The sequence below is a fragment of the Mirounga leonina genome, unplaced genomic scaffold (genome assembly GCF_011800145.1).
Source record: "Mirounga leonina isolate KUSES-001 unplaced genomic scaffold, KU_Mleo_1.0 Mir_418, whole genome shotgun sequence".
In the NCBI taxonomy this organism is placed as follows: domain Eukaryota; kingdom Metazoa; phylum Chordata; class Mammalia; order Carnivora; family Phocidae; genus Mirounga; species Mirounga leonina.
In genome coordinates this window covers 1,029,037-1,051,153 of record NW_023270739.1, presented here as the reverse complement: position 1 = coordinate 1,051,153, position 22,117 = coordinate 1,029,037, and the positions used below count along the sequence as shown (strand labels likewise).

General features: G+C 56.8%; 1 protein-coding gene across 2 annotated transcripts in view; it reads left to right on the top strand.

The window, feature by feature from the left end:
• The first annotated feature begins 879 nt into the window (after window positions 1-879).
• Window positions 880-22,117, top strand: part of FBLN1 (fibulin 1) — an 82,839-nt gene continuing 61,601 nt past the window's right edge. The window contains exons 1-2 of one of the 2 annotated variants that reach the window (XM_034987312.1): window positions 880-998; window positions 18,553-18,658. In XM_034987312.1, the coding sequence (XP_034843203.1) occupies window positions 923-998; window positions 18,553-18,658 (182 nt within the window). In that variant the 5' untranslated portion in view covers window positions 880-922. The remainder of the gene's footprint in view (window positions 999-18,552; window positions 18,659-22,117) is intronic. The other variant, XM_034987311.1, reaches the window with a different exon arrangement.

The window sequence follows — 22,117 nt, the reverse complement described above, 5'->3', positions numbered from 1 at the left end:
ATGTATTTATGGTTCCAACAGACTAATTCACCTTCAGTAACCACTGTCTGGTCGCAGCCATGAATTCCCGCACAAAGAGGTTAATTCCTGCAGGCCCAGCTCAGGGGCTGCTCCCTCTCGGCAAAACGAATCTCCTCCTCTGCGCTTCGGGGTCCTGGGTTCAACAGATTCCCGGGGAGTTGGGATGTTGGTTGGGGTTTGTCTCGCCCGACTGGCAGTCTCCTGAGGGCAGCGCCAGGTGCCAGGACACAGCTGGGGCGGCCAGGGACTTGCAGGCCCCAGGATGGTGCGTGGGTGCAGGGCGGCCGAAGGCGGGAAACGATCTGACAGTGGGTGCGGGGCTCTGCTCGCGGGCCAAGTCCTGCAGGGAGCCCCCCCCGCCTCGGAAGGGCACCGCCCTGTCTCCGCCCCTCTCCCCCGAAGGTGCCTACGCCCCTTCGGGACCCCTCTCTACCTTGGTCCCGGTCCCCAGCCCTTTCCGCGGAGTCGGGCGGAGCTAACCTTTGCTACCCGGCCCGCCCCTCGGGCCGGCGGGTGGGGAAGGGATCGGGTTTCACGGGCGCCTGGGGGGAGGGGGAGGGCGGCAGCGGGTGGGGCTGCCCCCCGCCCGAATGCGCCCCCCTTCTCGGGCCCCACCTGGGAGAGGTTTGGGGCCCCCGCTCCCGCCCGGGGCCCTGGGCCCGCGGCCCCTTGAGGCCAGGGTGCGCGGGCCTCCGGCGGGGGGCGGGCCCGGAGGGAGGGCACCGCGCGCCCCGCGGCCCCGCCTCCGCCGCGCCCCCCTCCGGGGCGGGATAATTGAACGGCGCAGCCCGGGCCCAGCGTTGGCTGCGGAGGCTCGGCCGGAGCGTGGAACCCAGGAGCCGCGCCCCGCGCCCCGCGCCTTTGTCCGCCCGCCGCCCGCCGCCCGCCGCCCGCCGGCCCCATGGAGCGCGCCGCGCCCAGGAGGGTCCCGCTGTCGCTGCTGCTGCTCGGCGGCCTCGCGCTGCTGGCGGCCCAAGGTAGGGGCGCCCCACGTCCACGGCCCGCGCTCTGGTGGCTCGCCCCCAGCCCCGCACTCCTCGGAAGTCCTGGAGCTGTAGGCGTAGCGGGAGTCTGGGTGCTGCGCCCCCGCGGCGGCCCTGGGGTCCTGTGCGCCGTGGCCGTGCCCTCCCCTCACCCCACCCCTGGCCCTGGTCCTAATCACCTCGGAGACCTGGGGCACTTGTTTTAAAGATTTTTCCTCCTCCCCGCCCCCACCGTCGCCCGCACCCTCCTGCTGCCCACCCTGGTGCCCACCCATCTTCCCGCGGGGGCCAAGGTTGGGAGGTTAGCGAGGAAGCCCTAGCTGATGGTTGCTGAGCCCCTGGGTGCCCTGCTCTGCATCCAGAGCACCCATCTGTTCCCACTGCCCCCACCTCCACCTCTTGGTAGGGGTTGTTGTACCCAGGTTGTTGGTGAGAAGACTGAGACTGGGGACAGTACTTTGTCCAGGAGACAAAGCCACTCATGGGTTAGGGGGTGGATTTGAAAAATCAGAAAGGAAGGGAGCGGTCTGGAGATAGATTTTTTAAGGAGATAGCCGTGTATGGGGAAATCTCTGTCTGCCCTCCTGGGATACAGAGGGTCCCAAGACAGAGGCTACATACTCAGCCTGGGCTGGGGACAGGCCACTTCCACACCCACCCACCCTGTGGCAAGGGGGATGTGTCTCTCCTGGCAGACCCCTGGGCCAGAGCACTCGGCCCAGGACTGACAGCACGGGGATGGCCCTTCTTTCTCCCTTAATTCTCAAGGCCTAACTCCTGGGTTGGGGTGGGGGGGTGCGCGGGGAAGCATTAGACCCTGTGGATTAGAGCAGTTGCGGGTGAGCAGAGCCCTGGCCTCTGACCTCTCTGCTGACCCATGACTCATGAGTCATTAGTCAGGCCTGCCTGCCTGGAGGCTTTGTTCTTCCTGGGGCCAGGCCCAGACAAGAGCCCTGACCACCCTCAGAATCCTAGATGCTTTATCTCTGGCTTAGTTTAGTTTCTTTTCAACTTTCAGATGACCACCCTCCTCTTTGGTCAAAAGGTCACCTGGGAGAGGTTGGGGGCAGAAGGCAGATCTCTGCGGAGGTTTCTTGGCTTGCTCACTGGCTGCAGCAGATCCTGGGCCTCTGGCTCTGTCTCGGGCGTGTGCTGGGGGGCATCTCGTGGGGGGAGATGTCATGCGAGGCACAGGGCTTGGGGTTGGCAGCGAGAGCCATCCTGGTCCCCCCAGGGGCTCACCGGAGGCTTGTTGGAAGAGATGGTGCTGGGGCTGGAGCGGCTCAGGCAGGCAGAGGGAAGACGGGCATTCATCAGAAGGTGACTGGTGGCTGGAGTGAAAACCCGGGGATGGGGGGGGAGGCTCTGATTGGAGGCCACACAAGACTCTTGTTGGAATAGAAAGGGCCCCAGGGCCCCCTGTGTATTTTACAAATGGGGTAACTGAGGCAGGCCCAGACAGAAGGCATGGGTGAACTCTCCCGAGGCTGAGTACCCGCTCCTCCATCACTGTGAGGGTCAGGCTGGAGGGGCTCGCAGCGTCTTCATCGAGGAGGCCCTGACTTCAAGCGGGTGTGATAAAGGAGACCTGCTCATTGCGTACCCCGGTTGGCGTGGCCTTCTGTTTCTTTTGGGGCGGCCCTCTTTTGAGTTTCAGCAAGTTTGGTGTGGTTTTGGGGGAGGGAGCTGGAGCTCCCTGGTTTGTGTCTGCGGCTGCAAGCTTGGGGGCTGTCAGGTTCCCTGAGGGGGCACAGGACCACCCTCTGGAGAGCCGGGGGCGGGGGGGGGGGGGCGCACCAGGAAATGTAATTTAGAAGTGACACTGGGAAAGGCCATCCAGTGGTGGGCCCTTTCACTAATCTGCTGCGACTAGTTTGGCCTGGCCACAGCAGTGCAGGAGGGCGCTGACCTTCCGTGCCAGGGGACAGAGCCGAGCCACCGTCTGTCCTGTTGGGCTTTACTGAGAGCGGGGTGGGCGGGAGTGGAGAGGAGGAGGGCACTGGGGAAAGACAACTGTGCTTTCTCCAAACTTTCTTGGCCTCTGGCTCCTGTGGGCAGCGTTGCCGACTGATTACAGAGCAAGTCTCTGGGAGGGAGAACAAAGACGGGAGAGGGAGAGGGCTTGGCTTGGAAGCACGTGGCCTGCACTGCTGCTGGAACTTTCCCAGGCAGGGGGGTGGGGGGGGCTGCTGGAGGGAATTGGATGCATGAAGATGAGGCTCGGGGTGCCCCGGGGTGGGGGGCAGTGCCGCGGCGCCTCCTGTGGGGCCCCCGGCTTGGGGTGACACCTTCTCCTGGCTCTGCCTGAGGCCCCCCAGCTCAGGGCTCCATTTGCCACCCCTGCTGGACTGTGGCGTGTGGGGGCGGGGGAGAAGGGACAGCATGGCTCACTCATCTTGGGGTCCCAGCGGGCTGCCACGAGCTTTTGTGGGACGGGAAAACAACTTTGCCTGTATCCGGCTGGAAAAGCCCACAGGATGGGTTGGTGGTTTTCTCATTTGTAAAATGAAGATAGCAGAAACCGACTTCTTAGCGTGCCTTGGGGTCTGGGGCGGGAAGACATGGGGCCACGCCTGCCAAGGCAGCTGGATTAGTATGACCTATTATTTGTGTGGCCCCCTCCCTTAGGGTAAGACAGGGTCCTTTTCCCCGAGAGTGCTCTGAAAGTCCTACTAATTTCCCCAGGAGGGCCTCAGAACCCGCAGCTGTCCAGAGCCAAAGCCGTGTTGGGAAAGGTCATGCAGAGGGGCGTCGCTGGCCTCCCCAGTCATCTACACACTAGATATCTGCTCTGTGCCGGATGATGCTCTAAATCGTGGGGGTACGGCAAGGAAGAGGCGAGGGCGGGCCCTTCTGCCTGTGGGGCTCCCACCCCCCAGGAGAGCCAGACGAGTGGACAGACCATTACAAAACAAGCCCACAGGCGGAGAGTCAGGGATGACGTCCCCGGGGACGAACGATGCAGCCTGTAGACTGGCAAATACAGCAGGCGCTGCTGGGTTTCTGGGGAGGGTGGCCGGGAAGATGGTGCTCCAGGCAGAGGGAACAGCATAGGCAAGAGCCCAGAAGGCGAGAGAGAACGTGGACATGTCTCCTCTTCCCTCCTGTTCCACTGAAAGCAGGGCTCTGAGCATCGGGGGCAGTGAGTGGGACAGCCTTGCAGAGACAGTTTTACGAACACAGGTCTGCTAGCATGCATGGTCGTCTTGCCGGTATATTTTATCCAATAAAAGACTCCTTTGCAAAACATCGCATTATAACAATTTGATTCATAAAAGCTTGTTCAGGCTCTGTGTGGTTCCAGTGTCCTGGCAATGACCTCACGTGTGGCCACCTGACCAAACGGGGACACCCATTCTGTCAACTTTCCTGGGATCGGACACCCTTGAGCCTGGAGGGAGCTTGGCGAGGAGGGGGTGTGGCAGGGAGGCTGATGAAGTCGCAGCGGGCAGGGCAGGACCAGAGGCTGGGTGCTGCAGACCAGTGCTCTTCCCCTGGGGCTGCCTCCCTTATCCCTCAGGCTGGTCCTCAGCAGGCTCTGAGTCAGGAGGGAGTCAGGTGTGTGTTGCTCCAGCTGCCTGCACGTTATCAGCAGGTGGGGGCCAGCACTCAAAGGAGGTGAGGAGACTGGTCCCAGTTCTGAATGTGACCAATCCCATACTCTCTCTCCTTTTCCTTAAGTATGGAATGAGAACACACTCTGCCCTAGGAAATTTTAATAATTGACATATTTTATATGTAGTCCCTAACTTAATCCTCTCAACAATTCTATGAAGAAGGGACTGTCCTTATTTTCATTTTTTTAAATTTTTTTTTAAAAGATTTTATTTATTTATTCGTGAGAGACAGAGAGAGAGAGAGAGAGAGGCAGAGGGAGAAGCAGGGTCCCAAGGAGCAGGAAGCCCGATGCGGGACTCGATCCCAGGACCCTGAGATCATGACCTGAGCCGAAGGCAGACGCTTAACCATCTGAGCCACCCAGGCGCCCTGTCCTTATTTTCATTTTATAGATGTATAAACGAAGGCCCAGAGCAGTTAAGAAACTTGTCTGGGATACACAGTGGTGAGTCGAGGGCCAGGCTCCTGACCGCTTGGCTGTCTTGCCTTAAACCTAATGAGGGGAAATAAAAGCAGGTTGGACAGGACTTAAGCCCCATAGACAACTGCTGCGCATGTGAGGGGGTCCTGAGGAAGAACAGGTGTTTCCCATTCATGGGGGACCACAGAACCCTTGAGGGGCTCGTGGCTGGCTTGGTAGGATCCCCCAGGTGATGGCACCTCTCTTGTTTCAGATCTGCGGACAAGCCCGTCCTGTCCTGGGAGGCAGTGGCCGTGGTGGTGGAGGGCTGTTTGCTCGGGTACCCAGCCCAGGGTCTGGCCTCGGACCTGCCTCTCCCTTGGGTGTGGCCCAAACCAGGCCCTCCTTGCTGCCATCTGGGGGTGGGGCTCGGGAGCCCCCCAGGAACCTACGTTGGCAGTGCTCCTCCTGCTGCAGGGCGAGGTGGTGCACCCAGGGACGGCTGCCTCTGGCCATAGGACAATGGCGAGGTCTAGAACTGTCCGCAGGGTAGAAAGTCGCCCCTTTCCTGGCACCTTTGTAAAGGAAAATGTTCTTGGCCTGGGTCCTGGGTTCCAGACACAACAGGGCGGGCCCAGCATCTGGAAAAGACAGCCCTGGAAATTGTTTAGGTCATATTCCTGCCTGATCGGCCCCCGGCCTTGCCAAGTGATCCTGCCAGAGAGCTGTGCTGACATGACCAGCACCGGGACTGGGGACACTGGGTTCCCGCCCACCCTGTTGCTGACTTCCTAACCTTCTTTTCTCCATGTGGGGGGTCTCTGATGTGTGTTGTTACCTGCACTGCTGGCTTCAGGCCACTCAGAGGGGACACCACACAGAGGGGGGTCTGGACCCTCCGGGGTCCCTACATCTCCCAGACACAGCAAGGATATAAGAACCAAAGAACCAGCCTTGGGGGCCGGTGGGGCCCCGGATGGGTTTTATGATGGGCACTTGAGGTGAATTTGGGAAGACATAGTTTGTCTATCGGGACATGGAAACCATAGATCAGCTGATCCAGTCTTTGTATAGGTGGGGAAACTGAGGCCCAGAAGGAGGAAGTAGTGATCCGCAGTGTCATTTATCGGCTGTTTCTCAGTTCCAGTTAGCAAACGTTTCCCGAGCCTCCCCTGTGAGCCTGGCCTGGCCTCAGAGGAGCTAATCGTCACGCCGCCAACATTTGTCAGCGTGTCATCCCTGTACTCGGCAAGTGCAGGGCCCCCGGGACACGGGACAGACGAGGCCCCTGCCTCATGGAGCTTGTGCTGCGTGGGTCTCCCGCGGCTCCGAATCAGATTACTGCAAACCGAGCAGCTTAATACAACAGGTCTCTATTCTCACCATCCTGGAGGCCGCAAGTCCGATGGCACGGTGTCTTGCAGGGCTTTGCTCCCTGCGAAGGCTCTGGGGGAGGATCCGTCCTCACCTCTCCCAGCTCCTGGGCTCGTGGCTGCCTCTGTCTTCATGTGGCTTTTTCTTCCTCCCTGTGTCTCTTCTAAGGACCCTTGTCATGGGATTTAGGGCTCACCCAGATGATCCAGGAGGATCTCATCTTGAGATCCCTAATTACACCTGCAAAGACCCTTATTCCAAATAAGGCCACATTCCGGGGTCAGGACGTGGATGTATCTTTTTAGGGGCCACTGTTCAAGCCACTACATATATTAGTAGATGCCCTCACAAGGATGTATCGGTAGGAATCAATGCCACAATGACCATGACGTGCCATGACGGGGACAGCAGACAAGGGTGCCTCTCAAGTGGGTGTGTGGGGGGGTGACACCTAGCTGAGGTGTGAATGGCGAGGAGCCATCTGTGACGTGAGAAGAGCTTTTGGACAAATGAAGCAGCTGGCTCCAGGCCCCAGGGGGGACCGGGTGTATTGGAGGGACCGGAGGGAAGTGTGTACCTCTGGGGAAGAGTAGAGGGGAGACACAGGGTACTGCAGAGGGTGGCTGAGCCAGGAGGGCCTTAAAAATTAGGGTGCAGACTGTGGGTTTTATCCAGAGTGCACTGGGAAGCCGCTGGAGATTTTAAGCAGAGGAGTGACTTTATTTGACTCAGGTTTCTAGAAGCCACTCTGGACTGCTGCATGGTGAATGGACTGTGGGCAGACGAGAGGAGGCAGAATAAGCCAGCGTGGAGGTTTCTGCAGGGTCCAGGGCTCAAGGTGCCCTGGGCAGAGTGGTAATCAGGGGGCCACTGGGAGGTGGATAGATCTAGGGTGTCTGGGAGCTCGAGTGGCCAGGACTTGCCCTGGGATGGGAGAGAGAAGGTGAGGGAGAAGGAATAATTCAGGCTGACCCCGTTATTGTGGTGCAAGCAGCTGGATGGATGGTGATTGCTAATGACTGAGCTGGAGAAGGCTGGATGGAGTGGGGCCGAGGGGCAGTAGAAGAGTCCAGGTTCCTAGTGGACCCCGTAAGCTTCCTGCTGGGCATCTGGTGGAGCCTGGGGTTGGAGGCAAGACCAGGCCGCAGGCAGAAATACGGGAGTCTCAGCCCATAGGATGAGGCTGCAGGAGATGGGCTGGGGAGATGGCGAGGCGGGGGGACGAGGGGCCACCAGACTGAGCCCTCCCAGGCACTTTGGGGAGGGAGAAGCTCCAAGGTATCGGGCCCGCTTGGGGACTTCCCAGAACTCTGGGTGGTAGCCTGGACATTGCCAGGACTGGTTTTGAGATGGGAGGGACCTGTGTGTTTTTTTTCTAATGGGGTATTTTTCTTGAGCCTGTTTTTCCTTTTGGATCATGTCACCTGCTGGAGTAAAATGTACTATAAGTTTTGCTGCCTACATATGCTTCTGATTTTGACATAAGGCTTCTCTCTGCAACCTCACTCCCGTTATTATCCCCCATTATCCATGAAGGAGGGTGTGAAGACACCAAGGCTCAGAGAGGCCAAGTAGTGTGACTGAGGGCACACAGCTGCTAAGTGGGTCCACCCGGACTGAAACCTGGAAGCATGGCTCTCAAACTGTATTTTATTTTATTTTATTATTTTTTTAGGATTTTATTTATTTATGTGTGTGAGAGAGAGAGAGCACGAGCAGGGGCAGAAGCAGAGGGAGAGGGAGAAGCAGGCCCCCCTGCTGAGCCAGGAGCCCGACGTGGGGCTCAATCCCAGGACCCAGCCGACGGAGCCACCCAGGCGCCCCTCAGATTATATTCTTAAGCAGGACACTGCCCTGCCTCATTTATCTTTCTGACTGAAAAGTCTTGATTTTGTTAAGTCCGGCTTCAGGAGGAAGCCAGTTTCCTTCGGCATGTGACAGGGCGGGTGGTGAGCTTTCAAGTCCGAGCCAGACTCCAAGGCCACCTCTGTGTTTGCTCTGTGGCCTGGGGCAGCTTGCTTAATCTCTCCCTGAGCCCCTGTTTCCTAGAGTTGCTAGGATCCCATGAGATCATTTGTCCATTGGTTCTTTCCCAGGAATTTATTGAGTGCCTGCTCTGAGGCCGGCCTGGGGCAGGGTGCAGAGCTTGTCCCAGTCCCTCGGGTGCTAAGTACACACGCAGTTAATTATTTGTGCTCGGTGCCGGGAAGTTCAGGGTGCAGAGACCATGGAGTGTGTGTGTGTGTGTATGTGTGTGTGTGTTGAGGGGGTAAGGGAAGACTTCTGGAGGAAAGGACCTTTGAACTGATGTGGGTGTGAATGAGCCAGTCCTAGGAAGGGAGTGGACCCAGGACCACCCAGCTCCAGCTTCTAAAGGCCAGGTGCAGAGGACACATGACAGGTGGTCAGAGAGTTCAGAGGGAAACGGGGGGAGATGGGTCCCGCAGGGTGGGATGCTGTAGGGAGGAGACTGCAGATTGCTGGGGAGTCTCCTGGGAGACGCTTCTCCTCTCCTTCCCAGAGATGTGCCTTCTGGTCCTTGTGTCTTGTTGCCTCCGGCCAGGTGGTTCTCTGCCCCAGACCCCTGTCTCTCGTGGCAGGTGCTGGTGTGGCAGTTTGAGTCACCTGCGGCTCTTGTGTGAGCCCTGAGAGCAAACTCCGGCAAACCCCACTTCCTCCTGGGGAGGTCAGCTGCCCTTATCCTTACGACCCGCAAGGGGTGCAGAGGTCCGGCGCACCAGACCCCAGTGACAATTGCCTGGTGTCTCCCTGGGCTATCCCCTTGAGGACCAGGTCCTACTGTTTCACCTCTGGATCCCTTGCCCCAAGCCAAAGACTGTACATGGAAGTGTTGTAAGAGGGATTTTTTTTTTTTTTTTTTACGATTTTATTTTTGAGTAATTTCTCCACCCAACGAGCGGCTTGAAGTCACAACCCCGAGATCAAGAATCGCGTGCTCTACGCACCGAGCCAGCCACAGAGGGGCTTTTTGGATGCACAGAGGACGGACTTAGGACAGCATGAGAGCCGTGGCCAAGGGTTGGGGCCTGGGCTGGACTCCTGCTGGCTCCCCAGCTTCAGGAGGCGAGGGGCCCTGGCAGGGGTGGGCTGAGTCTTGCAGGGTTCTGTTTGGTCACAATTTCCCGTTGGTGTCTCATTGCATTTCAGGCTTCCTGGTGATGTGGGTCCTGGACACCACGGGGGCCCCCTCCAACTTTGGCTAGAGCTTTAGCCAGTTGCTGGGGAGCAGATGAAGCATGAGCTTTGCGGGGTGGCAAGTTCAGGGGACCCACAGGACACACCAGGATCCCATTCCCATTCTGAAACACCCGAGGCCCCCTGCGGCTTTGAGCTTGTACGAGGAAACCAAGAAAATTGACTTGCTAGCTAGCTTCTGGTGACACACCTTCCCCCCCTTCTCATTTATGCACAGAGCTTGTCAATTTTTTATTTTGCCAAATGAGAATATTAAAATATAAAGCAGAGATCCAACCGCTCACCACCTCCTCTCTCACCATTTCCTGTACACGCAGGGTATTTGGACGGGCAGGGTCTCAGAGTAAGAGAAAGCCTTTTAAGCAGGATCAGGCTGACTTGTGGGAAACCTCCCTTGGCCATTTCCTTTCTCGTTCATTTTGTTGCAATCCAATGGGAATTTTGTCAGACCAGTGTCCATACACACGGTGGGGCTTGGCAAGCCTTCGCTTGACTCCAGGCCAACTTCTCCACCCAGTTTACAGATGAGGAGACTGAGGCCTGGCCTTGCTCCAGGTGGAAGGACCCTCGATGGCGGAGCCGTAAGCAGACCCTGGGCCTCTGGAGCTCCAGCCCTGGGCCTGTCCCACCACAATGTGGCGCACCAAGCAACTTGGCTTGCTGCTAACCTGCTCACAGGCCAGTCAGACATTGCCCAGAGCCCCTGTGATGATGACGGGTGGCGGGCTGACATTCTGGAAGCTTCTACCCAAAGAGCAGTAGAGCCCCTCCAACTGCCAGCGTCTGTGGTGTTAGAAAGAACATGTGTCTGTATGTTTACCCCTCGACGAGAATGTGTGCAGCTTTAGACCGTGAGCCTCGGCGTGGCTCCCAACACGTGGCGTGCCTTTGTCCATCAAAACCACCACGACTCTCGATCTGTGCTGTAGTCTTTATGACCGCATAACTCACCTGGAAGAAATTTCGTTTTAGCCACTGTCTCAGGTGACAAATGGTATCCGATGCCCGTGAACCAGGCCTTCTCTGTCCACATGCTCGCCAGTTACGTCTGGAAGGTGTGCCTCTTTCCCAGAGGGAGGTGGGGGGGTGTTGGCCACGTGGCGATGTGTGAGTCTTGGGGAGCGTGTGATTCCCTTCAAGAGGAATGCCCTCCCCATAGCAGTGCGGTAACTTCTGTGACGATTCCATTTTGAAGATTCTTTCCGTGGCTGGCCGCCAATTTAAGCATTTTGCCTGGATGATCACATCGATCTTCCCCGCCCTACCCAGTTACCACCCCATTTGACAGATGGAGAAAGGGAGGCTCAGTGAGGTGGAGGCAGGTCCGGGGCCTGGGCGGTTTTAACTCACATGTCCGTCGCCTTCCCTTGGAAGGTCCACGTCCAAGGCTAACAAGATCTTGCAAGAGAGTTTATTCTTCGTTTATATTTAGTGCAATGCTTTGCGGATCCAATTTACAGTCCGATTACAGGAACCAGAGATGAAAACTGTGTTCGATCGAAGCTTCTGCTCAGAAGCGAGGGAAGTGATCTGAGAGACTGCAGACCACTTCTCTCTTAAGAGCACCTACAGCCCTGCAAACGGGCATGGGTGGGCGTCCAGCGTGGGGTCACCTGAAGTAACGTCATCGATATTGGCATGGCTCCCAGGAGTGAGGGGTAGAAGAAACAGTAGTGGCCTCATTTGCTCCATGTTGCCGAGGGCTGTTCAGATGTGCTGGGGTCTCTGCATGGGATTTCTGTGAACTGATGTCCTTCTGGAAGGGCTTCCAGCCAGTGTGGCTGCCGGTTGGCCCGGTTGATCCGACACTGTCGACTGCAGTGAAATCCTTGGTGGAACCAGTGAGATGTGGTGTCCAGTGGGAGGTGTCACTTGTTTTCTTGCTCCCTCCCCCCCGCGCCCCTCCCAGCCCCGCAGCCCAGCTGTGTGTCCTGTGTCGGAGTGAAGCCACTGCCTGGGAGTCCCCTCTCTCTTTCCCTTCCACTGACAACACTGAATTCTTACTGTGTGTGGTTGGGGAAGCGATTCCAGAAGCCTGGCCTCCTTGTCACCTCCTGAGAGCCTGCCCTAGGCTCCTCCTTGGGCTTGGGAGTGAGTGCTGCCCTCTGCTTTACTTCGTTCCATAACATTTTACCTGTCGCCTTGGAGGTCACCTAGCTTGCTTATGTAAAACACTGCAGTCACAACCAAACTGCTATGGGGGGGACGCTCTGAAATAGTTTACCAAATTAATCCTCTCTACGGTATGCGTGATCGTGCATTAAAACATCGATTGAGAACAGCAGGTGAGATCATCAGCAGAACATCTAGGCCTTTTCTGAGCGAAGAGCAGTACAAAATGGCATGCAAACACTTAGTTTTTTAAAATGTATTTTTTAAATCATGGTGAAATATGCATAACATAAAATTAGCCATTTTAACCATTTTTAAGTGCACCATTCAGTGGCATTTCGTACATTCCTGTGGTTGTACAACCACCACTCCTGTCCGTCTCCAGAATGTTTTCATCTCCCGAAACTGAAGCTCTGTGTCCAGGGAACAGCTCCCCATCTCCCCCTCCCGCAGCTCCTGGCGCCCACCATCTACTTTCCATCTCTGGCTGTGGCTTCTCTAGGGACCTGGAATCACACAGGGTTGATCCTTTTGTGACTGGCTTATTTCACTGAGCATGATGTCTTCAACGACAAAATTTTATTTTATTTTTTTTTAAGATTTTATTTATTTATTGGAGAGAGAAAGAGAGCATGAGTGGGGGTAGAGGGGCAGAGGGAGAAGCAGACTCCCCGCTGAGCAGGGAGCCTGACGTGCAGCTGGATCTCAGGACTCCAGGATCATGACCTGAGCCCAAGGCAGACACTTAACCTACTGAGCCACCCAGGCATCCCAACAACAAAATTAAAAAAAAATTTTTTTTTTAAAGATTTTATTTGTTTGCGAGAGAGAGAATGAGAGACAGAGAGCATGAGAGGGAGGAGGGTCAGAGGGAGAAGCAGTCTCCCTGCTGAGCAGGGAGCCCGATGCGGGACTCGATCCCGGGACTCCAGGATCATGACCTGAGCCGAAGGCAGTCGCTTAACCAACTGAGCCACCCAGGCGCCCCCAACAACAAAATTTTAAACAAAACATTTAGTTCAGTATTAGGTGCTCAGCTTTTAAACAACTGTGGGGAAGTTTAAGTTAATTTTAACCCAAGGGATGCATGCATAGCCATTATTCTATAGGAACGGGAGAGCGCGAGTAATGGTTTTAGTAGAACAGCAGGTTGGGGTCTCTAGCCTCTGAACACGGTAGGTAGTGGTTTTCATACTCTCTGTCCAGGTTACAGCAAACATTGATAGTGACCGCACCTCCCTTGGTAAACACCAGGGAGACAAGGTGGGGACGCCAGCCCAGGCTCCCTATGTTGCACTCTTTCCCTGGGTCACTGTACCTCCTTTCTGGCCTAATGTGATTTTCATCACCAGAGTAAAGCTTGCTCACTCCAAAGGGGACAAGTATGAAAACAGCAAAGACAGCTCTGTGCCCCTATCGAGTTGGCATGTGTCTTGGAAGAGGTGTGTCCAGGGGTGGGAGTAGCATTGAAAGCCTGGTCCCGCCCCGTGGAAAGGAAACGCTTGGGAAGGGCTGGGCAGCTTTTTTTTTGCTGTGGTTGTTTCAGAACATAAGTTAATAACAGACCTTTTCTCGGACGGGATGCACGAGTCTGTTAAAGACCGACCTACTGCCGACGGTTATCTCTGTTAACATCTTGCACCAGGACTCCAGAGAATTCTGCAGGGCGTTCCCCTCTCTCCATGAGACTCCTCCTTTCTCCACAGCTCTGATGGGTTGGGGGCAACTGTCTCTAAGGCCAAGCAAGTGGCAGTTTCTGGAGTCTCAGACCCGTGCCCCAGCATGGTCCGGGCTCTTGCGGAAATTCTAAGCAGCCCTGCTCTTCGGGGTAGTCGGCTCCAATCACATATTGTTCCTTGGGGGTCATTCCCTCCCCGTGATGAGGCGTGTTTGCAGCAAACCCTACACTCCAAGGACAGCCTTGCAGTTCAGGCCCCTGGTTAAGATGCCTGTCGCCAGTCTGTCCTGTTGAACTAACACTGAGCCTCACTGTTTGTGCTGGGCATGGGCAGGTGCTTCAGAGTCACTGAGAGGAGAAAGATACCATCCCTGCCCCAAAGGAGTTTCTAATTCACCAGGAGGCAGACTAGACCAGCTTTGGAGGCTGTCAGAACCAAGCCCGACGCCTGGCTCTGCCGCTCACTGGCCGACCTCTCAGGCTGTGTGACCTTGAGCTAGTCCCTTAACCTCTCGGAGCTGGAATTTTCTTATGTGCAAAATGGGGAGCATCATGAACTGGCCTCTCTGGGTTCTTGTGAGAACCAAGTAAGTGCTGGTGCAGTGCCTGGCACGTGGTGAGCACTCAGTGAGGAGCTCTCAGTGAGGAGCACTCAGTGAGGAGCATTCACTGAGCCATGGCAGTGATGCTCGGGAGGCTGGTGCTAAGGAGTATCTCGACGGAACTGGGTAGTGACCGGAGGTGAGCAGGTGACAGTGCTGGCCAAGAAGGACCAGAGCCTGGAGGGGCCAGAGCCCAGGCCAAGGAGCAGTGGGATGAGAGGTTGGCAGGAAAGCATCAGGGATTTTGAGTGATACCTGTGCAGAGCTGGCCAGCCAGGGGTTTCGGGAGGGCAAGGCATGGTCCCGGTGGGGACGAGGACACCTTAGCGTTTATGTTCACATCACTATTTGGGGACTTAACTCCATTTGGCTTCTTCCGTTTGTAATTACGTTTGAAGTCCAGGTTCCAGACCTACAGCCACTAATTGTGACAATTTGGTTGCCTGTTACTTATGGCATATGGTTTAAAGAGAGTGGCGAATGGGGATGGAGTAGGAACGGGAGTAGGAAGATCCCTGGCTGCCTTCCGTGTGCCGGGCGCCCGCAGGAATCCTGTGATTCGGTGGGCCAAGCCCCATTTCACAGATTGGGACACGGATCCGAGGTGCAGACAGCTTCAGGAATTTGCCCCGGGATGGTGAGCCGCAGAGCATGGGCCAGGGGCTCAAACCCAGGTCTGCCCGAAGCTGACCCCATCCTCCCCTCTGCCCTGCTGCTCTCCGGAGAAGCGTGATAAACACAGGGGCTGGCGTTCTTCCTCAGGTCCCTCTGACTTGCAGCTGGGGCTCTCAGCTCATCCCCAGGTCCATGCCTCCGCCTTGACCAGAAGCCCATGAGCTGCGGCCAGTCAGCCCACCTCCAGCGGCCCGTCGGCCACAGGTGCTGGCTCGACACACGTCCCTGGTCACCTTGCCCCAGCTGCAGGGTTGGCAGGGCTGTGTGAGCAGGGACACCTCTCGGGATAGCAGTCCGCTGTTCGTTTGGAGAGTCTCGAGAATGTCTTCCCTTTGATCCAGCTCCTCTCCTTCGGCTGCCCAAGCAAATGCTTAGGACTTTCGGAATGACGGTGTATGAATAGAGATGTTCAATCCAGAGCTGTTCATCCCTTGAGAATAAAATATAGGAAGTGACCGAGGGGCCAAGAGAGGGGGAATGGTTGGAAAAAATGCCTCTTCTACTCGACAGTGTGACGCCATGCACCCTGGGCATAACCAGGAAGGTATGGGGTTGAGGGGGCAAAAGATGGTGAATGAGGGGCGCCTGGGTGGCTCAGTTGGTTAAGCGACTGCCTTCGGCTCAGGTCATGATCCTGGAGTCCCGGGATCGAGTCCCGCATCGGGCTCCCTGCTCAGCAGGGAGTCTGCCTCTCCCTCTGACCCTCCCCACTCTCATGCTCTATCTCATTCTCTCTCTCAAATAAATAAATAAAATCTTTAAAAAAAAAAAAAAGATGGTGAATGAAAGAAGCTCATCATGTGTCAAGGATGCTTGTTACAATGAGGACAGTAATGCCCGGGTCTGTTCCCCACACCTCGGCCTTGTCACCGTCCGGCCCGGCCATGGTCCCTGGGGGGCTCTCCATCGCCCATCTGATGGGGCTATGTGGGAACGTCCCTGTGGCTCCCAGGGGGCTGCATGCTGATCCCACCCAGCCCTGGCCCTCAGATGGCTCTGTTTTGTGTGAGTTCCAGCTCTGTGGCTGCTTGGAGCATTCCAGGGACATTCCAGAATTTCTGGATTGAGGAAAGAACTTAACGTGTTATTGTCCTGCTGAGAGCAAGGTTCAAAGTGCTCAGGTTCCCCAGAGAGAATCATTTCCAAATGTTTCCACGGCTCAGGGCACAAAGTGCTCACCCCACTGAGCTGGTCGTGGGAGTCCGAGTTTCCCTCGTGCTTGCCTTTCTCAGGGGTGAAGGGAGGCTTTGGGGCTGCTGCTCATCCCTGGGGGGCTTCCGCACACCAACCCGGGGCCATGGTTCCCCATTTCTCATGGGCCACGTGCAGCAAGCAATCTCCTTTGTTCCTTTAACACATAATCAAGCGCTGTTCACTGAGAGCTCCCTTGTGTTGCTCAGAACTTTAGAAACTATATCCATCTGCTCAGCAACTCTGCGAAGGTACTTCGAGCCCCATTTTACTGTCGAGGAAGCTGTGGCTCAGAGAGGTGAAGCAGCCTGCCCAGGGTCACAGAGCAAGAAAGAGCTGGAGCCGGGACTGGAGCTGTGAGCCCAGAGCTCAGGCTCTGATCAGCTCTGTAGCTGCCTTGTGCGGAGGAGCGTAAGGACAAGAGATAGGCCAGCTCACGAGATAACTGTGGGTGGGAGGGTGAGGCCGTCAGAATATTAGGAAGCAGGGAGCTGCGCTCCACGTGCAGGCTGTGGTGTGCGAGCAGAGGGGCCCCCAGGCCAGGCAGGCTGCAGGAGTGGGGGGCCCTGTTGGGTGGGGGGCAGGCCGCCACTGGAGACCTGAGAGGCTGTGAGAAGCCCGAGGGGTGAGACTGTGGGCAGGAGGGCTGGGTGGGCGCAGCTGGAGCTGGGGCGGATGGGGAGTTGGGCTTGGCGGCGTGGGGGAGATCAGCCTCCTGGCTGGGTCACGCTCATCCCGGGATGAACCGCAGGCCATATTTTATCTCCAACAGATAAGGTCCTCTGTTTCGCGAATGCTTTTCCTAAATTCAGGGTAAGAATAAGAATGAAGGAATGAGCGAGGGGCTGTGTGAATGGGAACGTTCGACGTTGTCCCCGTAACTCTATGGCTTCCCCTCGGGAAGTGGTCCTGTTTTGGTGCTGGGAGGCCTGTGACGCCAGGCAGTTTTATCCGAGCCCTGGCCCCACGGTGAATCTCCCATGTTCACCAGATGGCATTGTCGGGGAATGAGGAGGGGCGACAGCTGAGCTGGGGAGGGGCCGAGTGGCTAGGTGGGAGCAGACTGGGTGTCTGTCACTCTTCGCCCTGTGAGGGTGAGAACAGGCCAGGGCACATCTCTCACTGGGGAGAGTGGCTCAGAGATCCCCGGGAGCCCCGGGGAATGGGTGGGGCTCACTTGGCTCCAGGTGACACCCCTCTTCCTCCTGGCCATGTGGAAAGGCCGGCCAAGCACGAACTGTCCCAGCATCCTTCTGGAAGCAATTACTCTTGGTGGGCAGTGGTAGCTTCTGCCCACTGGGTGTTCAAGGGCTGCGTGTCCCACACCCGGTCGGACTGCAGAGATGCTTGTGACGGTTGACTGCAGGTTGTCAGGGCTGGCGTTTTAGGAAGTCGTGGCCTCGTGCTAAGCCCGAGAGTGAGCCTCCCTTCTGGGGCCACCTCGAGGGCCCAGCCTTGGAAGAATAATGAGCCCAGACCAAACACCCATGGCCGATGGTGCCAAGAAATTCTGCCGAGCCCAGCAGGATTTACCCCATTGGGTGCTGGAAAGCCATCAGTAAGAAAACGTGGTGTTTCTTAAAACCCAATCTTGCCACATCCTGCCACAGTGTGGCCTTCCACCCAGACTGCGGAGGCCGTCAGGGCTAATGCTCTGGCCACTCAAGTCCCCTTGTGCTGGGGGCACCTCCGTACCCAGCTGCTCCTCCCTTGGGCACACTGGGGCCCTCTCCTTCCCGCCAGGTGTGGGGCTCATCCGGGCAGCAGTTTGGGGTGAGGCTGAGAGAGCCAGGCTGGGGACTGGAGGGCCATTGTCCAGCTGTGAGGGCGTGCGCGGCCGGCTGCTTGACCCACATGAGCCCTTCTGCTGTCCTCCTTGTGGGCGAGGACGCGGTCTTGTGCAGATCGAGAGCAGGAACTGTTGGCCACTGTATGATGAGGACTGACGCCTCGCTAACAAGGAGCTTAGAGAAATTACAGCAGAGAACATAGCTGTAGCTCCCAGAAGTTGGTCTAGAAACGTGGGCTCTTGTCACCGAGGGGGCTTGTGGCGATGCGGACTCCATTTCCATTCTGTCCCCCGAGTCTTGCTTCTGCTGCACCTCCCCCTTGGTGCATGCTCCCTGCTGGCCAGGGGGATCTCTCCTTGGTGGGGAGCCTTCCCGGATTGTCCCAGCGTCTGGTGTCAGCCCTGCTGGGAACCTCCGGACCGCCCCCATTTCTGACCCTCTGAGAGTCAGGTTGGCAGTGCCTGAACCCCCTCGCCGTTGGGCTGGACGGCAGCTGGCTCGTGCCCCGTTCCTGCTGTAGCTGCCCTCCCAACCTGTCTGGGCAGGGTCCCCGTCTGAGTTTCTGGCGCGTGGCTGGAGCAGGGAATCAGCCTGCGTGAGCATGGATCCCGGGGGCTGAGCTGCAGCCCCATAAGAACTGGATTGGGAAGGTGATAGTTCAGACATCAGGCCTTTCTAGAAAGGCGTGGGTGTGCGTTGCAGCCCAGGACCCGGCGGGTTTTCCGTTCACGTTTGTGGAGTGTCTCACGGATGTGTGCATGCCCGTTCAGACCGGCCTGACTTGTAGTGGGGGCCCGAGGAACTGGGAGGGGGGCTGCATGTCAGAGGGCAGCTCCCATGGGCTAGCGGGGAGTCACTCCCTGACCAGGCACCCTGCTCTCTCCCTGCACAGTGGCCGCGGACACCCTCATGGAGGCTTGCTGTGCGGACGGACACAGCATGGCCACACAACACAAGGACTGCTCGCTGCCTTATGCCTCGGAATCCAAGGAATGCAGGTATGTGTGCCAATGGCCACCGCTCTCCCAGAATGGTGTTCCTTTAGCAGAACGCCGGGGAGGAAGGAACAGCATGAGCCAGGACCCCTGGCAGAGCCTGGCGCACAGGCCCACGTCTACGCAGGCTGCGGGAGGTGTGGTGGCTCACCCCGGCCTCCTTCCTTTGCGCTCCCACGTCCCCGTACGGGACTGAGCTCACCATTCCTGGGCCGCCCTGGGATGCCCGGGGCATCTCTCCCCTTCCCCGGGCTGCAGAGCAGGGAGACACGGGTTTGCTGCTCTCTCTGCCGCCGCTGGGCACTGTGGCCACGTCAGGCTCCTCCTAACAAAAAGGGGTCTGTTGTGGGGTCGGATGTGGTCACGTGACCGGCGAGGCGCCGTGTGGGCTGCCTTCAGACCCCGAGAATGCAGACGGGCCAGTCCGGAGCAGAGCTCCCCCAGATGGCTGTTCCCCCTTATGCGGTAGCCGACACCTGGATCCGCTGTTCTTCTTCCCTTAAACCAACCCCAGGTCCTTCCAACTTCTGGGAGGATACACGCTTAGAGAAAATGACAAAGATCTGTAATGTTGATCGTCACCGTAAAAGTAATAGTAAAAATAGTAGCAAGTCTGTGGGAAGCACGTCCTCTGTGCCTTTGCATTGTAGCACGTGACCCCATTTAACTGTTACTAATCCCGGTTCACAGATGAGGAACCTGAGCTTTCCCCCGTACACACAGCTGGTAGGGGACGGCGTTCGGATGTGAACCCAGATCTGCTTGCCTAAGAGAGCAAATGTCGCCGAGGCGACTTTCCCTCCCTTAGTCTGCTCTGCCTCCCGTCTGGGTCTGAGCTGAGCCACACTCGGGCTGTGGGCAGCTGGGCGGAGAGCGGCCGCGGAAAGAATGTGCAGGGAAGGCTCGCTCGCCTCGTTCTGGACTTTTGCATTTATGTTGGCAGCAAGCATCGCGTGCAGTCTGCCAACGCGGCCGGGCGATGTAAATCTCGATTTAGGAAATTCTTGAAAAGTCAAGAGCATTATAGACCAAACAAAGGAAGAGAAAACAGGATGCTTGGCTGTTGGAATTGACTGGGAGGCCCCGCAGTCAGGATTTGCGGGGCATCTGAGGAGTGAGAGCCGAGAGTTTGGCTCCCGAGTGTGGCTCAGGGCTAGAAACGTCAGAGGGGCCGGAGCCAAGCTGGGTGGTCAGCACCGAACGTTCTGTTTGCAGACTGTGTCCACGACAAGTAGCCTGGCCGGGGGAAGCTGGATGGACCGGGGCTGGATTTCTGGCTGTGTGACCTGAGCCAGCTCAGAGCCTCAGTTTCCCCAAGTGGAAAAGGAGGATTATGATGACATCCCTTCAGGGTTGGGAAAATGACAGAGGGGAGGGAAAAAACCAGCACCACGAAGCCAGACAGTGTGAATGTCAGAGTCTGCCCGGGCTGCCATCACAAACACCACAGTCCGGGGCTTGAAGAACAGAGGTTTATGGTCTCCCGGCTCCAGAGGCCAGAAGTCCAGCATCACGGTGTGGGCTGGGCTGGCTCCTCCCGAGGCCTCTGTCCTGGGCGTGCAGACGGCTGTCCTCAACCCGTGTCCTCACGTGGTTGTCCCTCTGTGCGTCTTATCCTGACCTCCTCTTCTTATAAAGACCCCAGTTGTAATGGATTAGCGCCCACCCCAATGACCATTTAACTTTAGTTACCCCTTTAAAGACCCTCTCTCCAAATATAGTCACATTTGAGGTACAAGGGCTGAGGATGTCAACATAGAATTTTGGGGCGGGGGAGACACAGTTCAACCCATAACAGGGAGCCGCTGAAATCAAAGACTTTCAAAGTGAGGCATCAGCCAGCCAAACCTCTCAACGTGCAGATGGAGGGACTCGGGTCAGAGAGACCTAGAGGTCGCTGGGCCCTACTTGTGAATTTGGATTTCAGTCATTACTAAATTTGTTAGTGACTTCTACCCACCAAAGTCTCTAATAAGTTCTGGAGTTATCTGTAATCCCCAGTTGGGCCCCAGATTACGTAGAAAATATACCTTCTTAGCTATGCAAGAGGCTTTTGTTTATGACCTGCATTTTGCTCAAGGGTAAGTCTCGAACAGACCTCAAGAGATATCCTGAAACGTCAGGAATATCATCTGAACGCCTGAGCGGGAATTTCTTCTCTCCGTGGGAAATGTGGGAGCCAGGAGTCCGGGCTCCCCCTGACCCCCCCCACGTATTGCTGGTGGAGCTCACTTCATCGCAGGGACCTGCGGAAATTCTGGTTGGGGGGTGCGCATTTCCACATTACGGTGTCCTCAAAACATGTCATTGAACTCCCGGGACACCACCTACGGGCCACGGATTGGCAGTGACCAGACTTCTGTTTCACGGAGACCCCAGGAGGCTAGTTGGCTCGTCCTGGGGAACTCACGGGCCGGGCTGCGTGTGTGTCCGGGGCCTCTTGGTGAATAGCCAGCCATCGAGCTCACTGGCTTTAACTGTGTCACGGTCTGCCACCCCCTCCAGACCTCCCCTGCATATTTTCCCCTTTGCTCAGTTAACATTGGGGTTTGAACCCCACCTAGTCTGCAGAGATCAGAGGCCGAGCCTGGACTGTTGGCTCAAAGAGAGGTGTCACTCAAGGTGGGATGGAATAACACAGCAGGTGAGCCTCCTGGGCAGACTTGGGTGCGGTCAGCTCCCCTGGGCGGGGAGGGGGCGACCCCAGAGGACCGTGGGAGGAGCTGAGCCCTCTCTGCACACATGGGCAGCCAAGTGCATTCAGCTTCCGCCAGAGCCTCTAAACGAGACACATTTGGGGGCAGTCAGGGGATGGCAGCTCTGATGCTTCCCCCAGGCGCATATCACCTCACACCCCAGCCCGAACCAAGGACCAACGTTCCTTATTATCTAAATTTACTAAAACCTTGGACTGAATCAAGCCCATGGACCGCTCAGAGGAGTTTGAATACGCACTGGACCCAGACCTAAGACTGACGTTTTTCATCACACCTGTCACACCCAGACACCTTCATCTCCTAATCTCACAAACATCCCCGAGGGCCTGCGAGGTGCCAGGCACCGTTCTCGATGAGACGGGGATAAATCAGTGAACAGAACAGGCAAAATATCTTCTGTAAAGGATACAGATGATCAAACAATAAGGTAACTATATGGTTTGTGAGAAGGTGCTCTGTGTCATGGGAAAGGAAAGGTCCATCCGTGCCCATAGCGGGTGCGGGATCTCCTTCCTTCCTTGTTGAGGCTGAATCACGTGCCACAGTACGGATGGACCGCATTCTGCTCAGCCGTTCCTCAGTGGACACGGGGTTGCTTCCGTCTTTGGCCGCTGTGAATGATGCTGCCGTGAACGTGTGTGTGCAATTATCTTCTTGAGTCCCTGCCTTCAGTTCTCTTGGGTGTATACCCACGAGTGGGATCACTGGATCATACGGTAGTTGCACATTTAATTTTCGAGGAGCT